Source organism: Erinaceus europaeus, chromosome 17 (genome assembly GCF_950295315.1).
Source record: "Erinaceus europaeus chromosome 17, mEriEur2.1, whole genome shotgun sequence".
Taxonomy (NCBI): domain Eukaryota; kingdom Metazoa; phylum Chordata; class Mammalia; order Eulipotyphla; family Erinaceidae; genus Erinaceus; species Erinaceus europaeus.
In genome coordinates, this window is record NC_080178.1 from 75569236 (window position 1) to 75580023 (window position 10788).

The window sequence follows — 10788 nt, forward strand, 5'->3', positions numbered from 1 at the left end:
GCAGTGGGAACAACCTATATCTAATCGTATTTGCCAGGAAGATGTTATCTGGACTTGTATGTGTGTCTAAGGCTGTTTGAACGTCTAGGGTCTCGCTGGAAATCCATGTCCAATCAAGAGAAGCAGCCGTACTATGAAGAACAGGCCCGGCTAAGCAAGATCCACTTAGAGAAGTACCCGAACTATAAATACAAACCTCGGCCGAAACGCACCTGCATCGTTGATGGCAAAAAGCTCCGAATCGGAGAGTATAAGCAACTGATGAGGTCGCGGAGACAGGAGATGAGGCAGTTCTTCACCGTGGGGTAAGTGGTCTGGCCATTAGCTGCCCGGCTCCCTCAGTAAGAAACTGCAGGGCAGCCGCTGTGGGCGTGCAGAGAGAAACACTCTGGAAGTTCGGAGCTTTTGCCTTTTCGAAGGCTCTCGACTCGTGATCGCTGCAGCGCTGCAAGCATGCAGGTTTTGTTGTTGTTGTTGTTGTTGTTGTCCTTGCTGGATAAGGCAGAGAGAAATGGACAGAGGAGGGGAAGACAGAGAGGGGGAGAGAAAGACAGACACCTGCAGATCTGCTTCACTACCTGTGAAGGGACTCCCCTGCAGGTGGGGAACCGGGAGCTCGAACCCAGATCCTTAGTTGGGTCCACCGCCCAACTCCGCACAAGCATGCATTCTTACTGTAGGCTCCTGTATGAAGCGAAACAGGCCTGCAGCCATCGCTGCTGACTGACCCCTCCTTCCATTGTCTCTAACCTAAGACGTTCAGCGCCCACACACAGTTTGTGGTAGTTTATTTAAACAGACACACAAGAGAGGAGGAGGGGAGAAAACTGAACTTCAGAAATCCCCAGAAGCTTCTCTGGGTGGTGCTTCTGACTCTAATCACAATAGCCTGCTTTTGTTGTGGGATCTACCACAAGATAATTGGCCTTGACATTGGTTAGAGAACCTCATTTTTGGCATAAGAACCAGAACTCCTGTTGCAGTAAATTATTCTGTGGTGGCAGCAGTAACAATGTGGATTTTCTTGCTTAAGTCAGAAACTAGACATGTTTTTGATATCCTCAAGTCTGATTTCATGTCATTTTGTTTAAAAATTAGGTAATAGATTTCGGGTATAAATTTCGACTTGGCTGACTGGCTGTCTGCGTTCGAAAGAGGCCCCTTGTAACCACAGTAGTCAGGATAAGTGGGCCGCAGATGCCTGTGGATTTCAGCACACCCAGACCTAGAAGCACAGGGCGGTGGCCAACCAGGGGACCGCACTGGAGGCACCAGTCTGAAACCACGGGAAACACACTAGCAGGACCCTTGAGAAAGGCCTCAATGGGAAAGGTGGAGAAGCTGAAAAGAAAGATGTCTTTGCTAATAATGTGAACATTGAGGAACTGTGTTATAGCAGGGCAAGAAAGACTCACTCAGAGGTGGAGAAAAGAAGTAGCTTAAAGCACAAATAAAGAGCTACTTCTTTTTAAAGGTACACACACACCTCATGAAATAAACACAAGATAATAATCATAATGTCAGAAGCATATGTTTAAAAGCCTAGAATGTATTTTAAACCACAGAGAGAATTTGAAATAAAAGGAGGCCAAGGACATCAGCCTGGATAATGAGGCTTACAACAAACACACTAGTGGGTTCTGGATAGGGGTTGGGTTTGGAGTTTGACTATTGAAGTTCAGACACTGACTGGGATGTTTACACCAGGGCAAATTATTTAGCACCTCTAAGCTTTGATTTTTTCACACATATAAAATAAGAAAAGCAATGGTACCTATCTCCTACAACTGTTGGGAGGATTCAGTGAGGCAGTGCTTTTAAAAGGAATATTTTTATGGAACTTAGTATAATATCAATAAGGGTAAATTCCTATCATTATCATTCCTATTAAATATGGACTTACTACCACAGTTATTTATATTTTACATAACATTAGATAATCAAAGAATGTTTTACTGCTTTGGCAGAATCTTTTTCGAGGTAATGAGCACCTTAAACTATTTCATTATCTGAGGAACCCAATATATTAACAGATGAAGACATGCCAAAATAGGATTATCAAATTCTTTTATATTATAATTGTTTACATTTTTTAAAGGTAATAATGCTTTCAACACCAAACGTATAATACACTGTAATTGGACTCCTCACTTACTAATTAAAAGATTTAGGAAACATACCAATTTAGGATGTAACAAAATATAAATTTAAGGTTGTGTGATTAATACTTCCTTTTAATCCTGTTGGAATATCTCTGAGACTAATATGATCTGTTTTGAACAGTCGAAGTTTGAATTTGAAATCCTTTGTGATTCGAATCACCCTTCTCTCTGGCTGTGTCCCCTTTGTAGCTAGTGATGCAAAGCGAGTCACAAATTATAGACTAGATCAATGGTTGTATTTCACTGAGTCTCCTTTACCACAGGATCTGTGAAATTAGCCAGCTGTGGAAATCACGAACTGGATCACCCTGCTGAATATTCCTTTGCATGTGCAAGGCCCTGGACTCAAGCCCCGAGACCAATAAGGTCCTCTCTGAAGGGTGCCAGGATGGCTCCACGAATGGTAGCATGGTGCAGTCTCGGTTCTCTCTCTCTCTCCATCTCGTTTTCTGGCTCTCTCTCTCTCTCTCTCTTCCCCCCTCCCTCCTCAGTTTATCTATACAACAGAAGAATGAGAAAATTGATCCAGAGATGGTTGCTGAGTAGCGGCGTCATGCATTACAGGGCTCTGGTACCACATCAGAACAAATTAGAAACTGTATCAAAATACCCCAACATATAATGATGCATTTAAAATAAGAACCAAGTCGACTTAATAGGCAGTGGCACATAGCGAGTGTGCACTGCACACTAGGTATTTTTTCTCTTTATTTGTTATTTTATCTTATTTTTCATTGCCTCTGGTGCTATCACCAGAGCTTGGCACCTGCTCCTGGTGCCCATTACTTGCCCTTTTTCCTTTCTTTCTTCCCTCCTGTTTTCTTTCTATTGTTCTCTCTCTCTCTCTCTCTCTCTCTCTCTCTCTCTCTTTCAACAGATAGAAATTGAGAGGAGGAGGAGATACAGAGAGAGGCAGAAAGAGACACACCTTCAGGACTGCTTAACTGCGTGTGAAGCTTCCCCTTCATGAGGTGGGGATCAGGGACTTGAACCTGGGTCCTTGTACCACCACCCAGCCCTACTAGGTGTTTTAATATACAAAGCGCATAATCCTCTAAATAAGATGAACAGATGAAGGCTTTGAAAGGTCCTTGCACTGCCAAAAGTGGGAGAAGGAACAAAGGTTCAAGACCTAGTCTCTTTCTTCTCCTTCTTGCCTGATTTCTAAGGAATTGCTGTCACTTAAGTTGCCTCAAAATGTGCTTTATATTTCCATATAATCACATAAGAATGTAAGCACAATGACGTAAGAATCACTATAATCTAAAGAAAACGTGGTCACTGGTTGTGGCATATGGTGGCATAAAAAAGACTGAAATTTAAAGACTAGGACTCTTGTATGGGGGTCTGTGGATGCACCATTTTAAACTGTGTGAGGGTGTTTCAGTGTGCAGGCAATGCCAGGATGTCTTTTTGGCCCACTCTGTGGTGGTCTTAACCACAGAAAGCCAGGTATTATTTCCACTTAAGGATGTGTGTTCTCATTCAGATAGCTGTAGCTGGTAGATTATCAACTCCCGGGGGTTCACCTTTGGGAATTGATCTTCAGTAGATATACGGTTATTACAAGAGGAAAAACAAATAAGAAATTCAAAGAATGCTATTAACTTCTTGAGGGAATGGGGATGAGATCAATTTTTACAGCTGATTTTGAAAAGACATGCAAAACTTCCAAGCTAATAAAATTATATATATTCCTCAACAGTGTCATACATTTTACTTATGGCATAGCTACTTCAGTGACTCAGATATTTATCCTTACATATTATGAAATGAACTTATCAAGAAATATGAAACAGTATAAGGTTAGCTCTCTCCTTAGATTAAGCCCCTTCAGCTAATAGGTTATATGTCAAAATTTATAATAATTCTGATAAAAGTACTGTTAATATTCATTGTGTCACATAGAGCTCTGGTCTTATCTTTTCCCAAAGTACTATGGAATAAATCTACCTCAATTTACTTGAAGTTTATTTAGTAGTTTACCTGTGAACCAAAAGAGAACTATGCAAATACTATAAAGTATTTGACTTGGGGCTATATCAGTATTAATAATACTGACATATACTGTTTTGTGTTGAGTAAATTATACCCATTATTATAGATACAACATGTTTACAAGATAGGCAACATCACTGTCAGGATAGAGCTGAAAAGCAAGTGTTCAGAGATGTTAAATAATTTGTCCAAGACCACACAGCTAGTAAACTGCAAAGCTGAGATTTAAACCAGGCTTATGTGAATGTGAAACACATGTTGTTTCCACCATTATACATACCTCTCAGTTATAGACTACAAATTGTTTAGAGACTGTACAGTGTAGTAGTTAAGGATATCAATTCTGTAACCAAACTGTTCTGGCTTCAATACTAGATCTCCTTCTTCCTGGCTTTAGGAAGCGAAGTCTAGCCATCTCTAGTCTTCTGAACAATCAACTTGCCCTGGGCAAACTTCAACTCTAGATGTCAACTTTAGGATGGCACTGATTTATAGCACGAGTCGCTTCTGAAAACTGAATAACTTAATATAGCTAAAGTGCTTAAATTAATGTCTGGCACATAGTAGATCCCAAATTAGAGTAAATGTTATTCTAGAACAATAATGCTATGAATCAGATCTCCGTTTAATACCATAAAGAATTATATTCTACTGCCTTTCGCTGTGACTTGGTTATTAGCAGTTTTGACTGTTGATTTGTTTATTTGCAGTTTTGACTTTTGGTTGAATAAAATCAGTGAAATATTTACAAATATATAACTGACTAGTACAAATGAACCATCCCCCTCTGATATTTTCCTGGTGTAGAGAATGCCCAATTAGAGCTTCTGATACTGTGAGAGGGACTACTATCCTTTCAAGCCCTTCCTGCAGTCAAGAACAGATAGGCACTACGTGTAGGCTTATCTCCTGATGAAACAGACTTTGTCACCCCTTGTTTATAGATTCTGTATCGCCCCAATGAGTGGGGGGCTTTGCCAGCACAGGTATGCAGCTCCTTTGTATGTGACTCCTTTGCCATTTGAGGAGCTGGAATACACTCTAGAAACATGTAGTAATACACAGCTCTGTAAGGACCAGCTTAAGACACCTGAGATGTAAGGAGGAGTTTTTTTTTTTTTTTTTTGTCCTCTCTGCTCATTTCAGTGATATCGCTGGACACATTTACAAACATCTACAACTTCTGTTTGGATGTGCACATTCATTATTTGTGAAGTCCAATACTAGCCAGCTATTCCTGTTTGTAAAATCTGCAGGGTTTGAATTTTGACTTTGCAATTGATCTGTCAAGGAAGGAAAAATGCTTTTTAGGAAAGTAATTTCCGATAGACCTAGCTTGAGTCTGCTGGCAGGATTTTCCATTTTGTTAATTGATTGCTCAGTCAATTGGTAAGGGCCTATTTGAACTCCTCTATGCACCCATCACTGAGCTAAATTACTATAGTTCATGGGGCACTAATTCTGTACACAGCGAGCTTGTGGAGAATGCTACAAAGAATCTAGACACATAACATGAATATATGTGGTCAAATGATATTTTGGTATACGTAGTCACATACCTGGCAGAGAGAGAGAGAGAAAAAAAGAGAGGGAGAGAGAGAAATATTGCATAGTGTTGCATGTGGTCTATAAAAATGTGCTAATGTTGTAATGTTCAGTTTTAAAGAAGAAAAGTAGGCTAGGGATTTTCCCTGTAAAGAAAAGTTAGGAAGGTTAGGGCAATATTTTGAAAACACCTGAGAGCCAGACTTCTCTACGTATAATCAGCTGTACTCATTCAGTCTATAGTTAGCATTTATAACTGTGGCAACAGGATCGTAAGATCAGTATGATGCTTTATGTGTTGACCTTAACAGAGTCAGTGGTAACTTAGAAGGGGCTTCAAAAGTCATACTTCACACATTGTAGGGGTTCTCACTCAAGTTTCTTCTGAGCTGTCTAGCTAGACAATTCACTTTCCAAGGATGTGAGTTGCCTTGTGTTATCTTAGCTGAGCTGTAGTCTGCCATGCTGCTTCTTTGTTGATTGGTTCTAACATTTTCTTTGATCTCGTACTTGATAGGACAAAGAGAAACTGAAAGAGGAGGGGGGAGATATGGAAGGAGAGAAAGAGAGACACTTGCAGACCAGCTTCTGAATCTTCCCTTCGTAGGTGGGGTTCAGGGACTTGAACATTTTCTTGCACATGGTAATTGTGTGCCCAACATGATGTGCCACCACCTGGCTCTGACCTCTTTCTTTTCTATAAAGACAATCACTTTAAAAAAATTTTATTGGTGATTTAATAATGATTAACACGATTGACAGATTAACATGGAAGGACCTGGGCTAAGCTCCCAGTGCAGGAGCATAATCTGCTATCTCTCTGCTGGCCACAATTATATTTATATCATTAACTTAGGATCTTGGGCATGCACCTTGGCCCAGTCTTGATTTTTAGTAGAAATAAGGGATTTAAAGCTGTGGTGCTTGCGTGAACTTGGACAAGCAATTTTAACTCTTTGAATCTTAATTGGTTACTTCATCAATAAAAGAGGGAAAATAACGGATAAACTTTCAGCTGTGTGTGATTATTAAAGAAAATCATATTAAACATCTAAGGCTAGTTCTCAGCACGTAATAGGAACACAATTCATACTTATTTCATAAATCGATATAGCTAGGTATTTTGATTTGAAAATGCTAAAAATGACTAGTCATTGTGAAATGAAAACACCCTTTGCTAAAAGAAAGAGTAACATTTGTGTATAGTATGTAGTTTAGATTATAGATTAGCTCACCAAATTAGAAAATCAATAAAATTGATTAATATTGCAGTAAAAGTTATTACTCTGGGAGTTGGGTGGTAGCGCAGTGGGTTAAGCACACATGGTGTGAAGTGCAAGGGCCGGCGTAAAGATCCCAGTTCAAGCCCCTAGCTCCCCACCTGCAAGAGGGTCACTTCACAGGCGGTGAAGCAGGTCTGCAGGTCCTCTCCATCTTTCTCTCCCCCTCTCTGTCTTCCCCTCCTCTCTCCATTTCTCTCTGTTCTATCCAACAGTGATGACATCAACAACAATAATAACTACAACAATAGAACAACAAGGGCAACAAAAGGGAATAAATTTTTTAAAAAAGGGAAAAATTTTAAGTTTTTACTCTATATTTATTATGTGGTTAAGGAATATATATATATACATATATACATATATATATATATATATATATATATATATATATATATATGTTATCCAGATTCAGTAAAACCAAAAAAAAAAGGGAGAAGAAGAAAAGAAAAAGGAAATTAATGAGACTTTTGCTGCTTGGGGAAGGTTATCATGAAATCTAATTCTGTCAGTTAACCCAACTGACACAAATTTAAGACGCAAAAAATTTTACTGTTTTTAGTAAATACAATTTTATGAAAGAAAAGTCAGTATTTGATAAGCTGTTTCTACACATACATTTATATTCCTCTATCATCTTCCTTCAGACAATCAGAAATCAACCTGAGCATTATAGGAATAAAGTGTGCTTGCTCTCAACTGATTGCTAACAGTTTCTATAGAAATCAAGGAATCCTGTGGGATGAGGTGAATTTATATATACACATAAATATATTATAGAATTTAAGTCATGTGAACTAACCTCATATTCTGAGTCTGCTAGTTATTGCACAAGCTCATTCTTGTTCTTAGGAAAACTAGGGTAATCACACCTTATGCGGTTGCTGTGTTAATGGACTGAGGTGTATTCTGTATGAAAACACTTTAAATATTGCATTAATCAAAGTTTGTTACTCGTTCATGAATTAAGGGTTAATCATTTCTCATTTCTCTTACCGAGTGGAAGAACTTGTAAGGCTAGCACTGTCAGCTGTGACATAGGTGAGCCAAGGCCCTCTCCATCAGCCCTGCTGCTACCAGACTGTAGGCCTTTGTGAGAATTTTTTTTCTTCCTTCTGGACGTTGAATAAAAATTCACAACTCAGCCACTCCTTCACAGACTCAGTGCTTTGCTGTTAAACTCAGTGCATTACTGTTAAACTTTGCTGTTAAACAATGATAGGTACCTAGTTACGTACACATAGTACTAAGTGCAAGGACCCATGCAAGGATCCCAGTTTGAGCCCCCAGCTCCCCACCTGCAGGGGGGATGCTTCACAAGTAGTGAAGCAGGTCTGAAGGTGTCTCTTTCTCCCTCTCTACCTCTCCTCCTCTCTCAATTTCTCTGTCCTATCCAATAAAAATGAAAAATGGCCACCAGGGACAGTGGATTTGTAGTGCCAGCACCGAGCCCCAGCAATAACAAAAAGAAAGCTTCCACAATTCTATGTCAGGTCAGGAAGAAACACCAAAATGATGACCGAATCAAAGCCATGAAAGTTACAAAGTGGTAGAACCATCCTTGCCTTCCTGCTTCTATAGATGTATGAAAACTGGGCCTCAGAGAGGATAGTCACCATGGAATTTTGAATGAATTTGAATTGTAATTGTTATCCACAAAGGCTGAGAAACATGTGGTGAAGATTCGTAGACATGTGGTGAGATTCATAGACCTTCAATTGGTGATCAGATAGAATGGCCCAGTTGAGAGACAGAGAGCTGTGTCTTCCTGAACTAGAAGAGGATGGCCTTTATAAAGGGTCAGATGAGTTTATTTGTACTAGAGTAACACTAGAACAGAATGGTTCGGTGTGACTAGACCTTGGCACCTTCTAGACTCTAAGATGAAGCCATCCATCTAGGATTCTGCTGAGCCACAGAGCTTAGGGGCTGCTCACTCAGGACTCCCCCAGCCCTGGCTCCGCCCCTAGGCCCAAGCAGTTCAGGGACTCAGGACCAGTGACATCCAAGATGACTTCTGCATAACTCAGAAAGCAGAACTCTGTCTCAAATTTATTGACCAAAAATAAGGAGACATGTGCATGGATAGCAAATAGGAACTTTGCTAAATCTAACTCACTAATCACTGGGACATAATAGATCCTTTCTCAAGTTGATCTATTTTTTTATGCAGTTATCAAATCAAGGTATTGACATAAGCCACTGAGCAGTGTTATTATAATTATAAGTGTGTCTCATGCCACCAGTCAATTTTTTTAAAAAAAAATTTATTAGTGATTTAATAACGATCGACAAGATTGTGGGATGAGAGGGATACAATGCCATACAATCCCCACCACCGGAGTGCCATATCCCACCCCCACTGCTGGAAGCTTCCCTATTCTTGATCCTCTGGGAGTATGGACCCAGAATCTTTATGGGGTGCAGAAGGTGGGAGTTCTGACTTCCGTATTTGCTTCTCTGCTGGACCAGTCTATTTATTAATGTTCCGGGAGATCTGAAAAAAGTGATCTCACTTGTAATGAAATTAGCTGTAGCATTTGTTCCAACTGCCAACCACTATCCAAACTTTGCCATATCTGCAAAGTTTAAGATGTGTTAACCCTCCTCTTATGTTGCAAAACGCACCAACAAATTGTCCCATTATGCTGATTAACCCTCAGTCTTCACATGCAGATTTGCAGGGCTCCTTAGGGAGCATTTACCCTAACTTGTCATGTGCCTATAATGCCAACTAGAGCCTTGTTTTGGAGTGTGTGGGGGAGGAACGCCACTATCGTGCAGAATGTAGACAGAGGTGTATCCCCCCCCCCATTTTATTTTCTTTTTTGAATCTATACAGGCAACAGCCTCAGATTCCAATCACCACGGGAACAGGTGTTGTGTATCCTGGTGCTGTTACTATGGCAACTACCACACCATCGCCTCAGATGACATCTGACTGCTCTAGCACTTCTGCCAGCCCAGAACCCAGCCTCCCAGTCATCCAGAGCACTTACAGCATGAAGACAGACGGCGGAAGCCTGGCTGGAAATGAGATGGTGAATGGAGAGGATGACATGGAAATGTACGAGGACTATGAAGATGACCCCAAATCAGACTATAGCAGCGAAAACGAAGCCCCAGAGGCTGTCAGCGCCAACTGATCAGTGTCCGTTCGCTGAATTAAAATATTCTGACATTTCACTTCCCTCCCCTCAACAAAAAGTTCTTAAAGAGCCCGCATGCATCTGTGGCCCCACGATTACATCAGCAGAATGGTCTTAATTGTTCCGTACAGTGTGAGACAGATTAAGTTTTTTCCCTGATTTTTTTTTCACAAACTTGAGTTTTGTCGTTACTGTTATTGTTGTTGTTGTTGTTGTTTTTAATTTAGGTGAAGACATATTAAATATGAGACACCAGGACTTGAAAAACTTATCTCAACCCATAGCTGTCTTACAAGTCTTATATTTTTGTCTTACTTTTTTTTTTCTTTTGGATGTTGATAAAGGTTTAAGTTACTGTTTTAGATGGGGTTAAACATTCTCACTCAGGTATGCTGTGCCAGCCTACAAGTTGTGAATGTGTTTTTATTCTGAGTTATTTTAGAAGACAACTGAGGATTTCATATTGTGACACAGAACAAGTCCACAACGTGTACAGCTGCATGTAGAGCGTATTTGAAAGGCCTCGGAATTCCACTTTTTTTTTCCATGTGTAGACTTAAACTTTTGAATGTGCCAAACTTTTTCATAACTTTTGAATCTTAATATTTTGAAAGTCTTAAAGGAGACACTGCAAAGTCTTAGACAATCTTGGCA

The 10788-nt window shown here is 40.0% G+C and overlaps 1 protein-coding gene across 15 annotated transcripts in view; it reads left to right on the forward strand.

The window, feature by feature from the left end:
* The window catches only part of SOX6 (SRY-box transcription factor 6), a 586459-nt gene extending 576219 nt beyond the window's left edge, over positions 1-10240 (forward strand). For all 15 annotated transcript variants that reach the window (XM_060177099.1, XM_060177100.1, XM_060177097.1 and 12 more), the window contains 2 exons: positions 89-305; positions 9828-10240. In XM_060177099.1, the coding sequence (XP_060033082.1) occupies positions 89-305; positions 9828-10131 (521 nt within the window). In that variant the 3' untranslated portion in view covers positions 10132-10240. The remainder of the gene's footprint in view (positions 1-88; positions 306-9827) is intronic.
* The last annotated feature ends 548 nt before the right edge of the window (positions 10241-10788 follow it).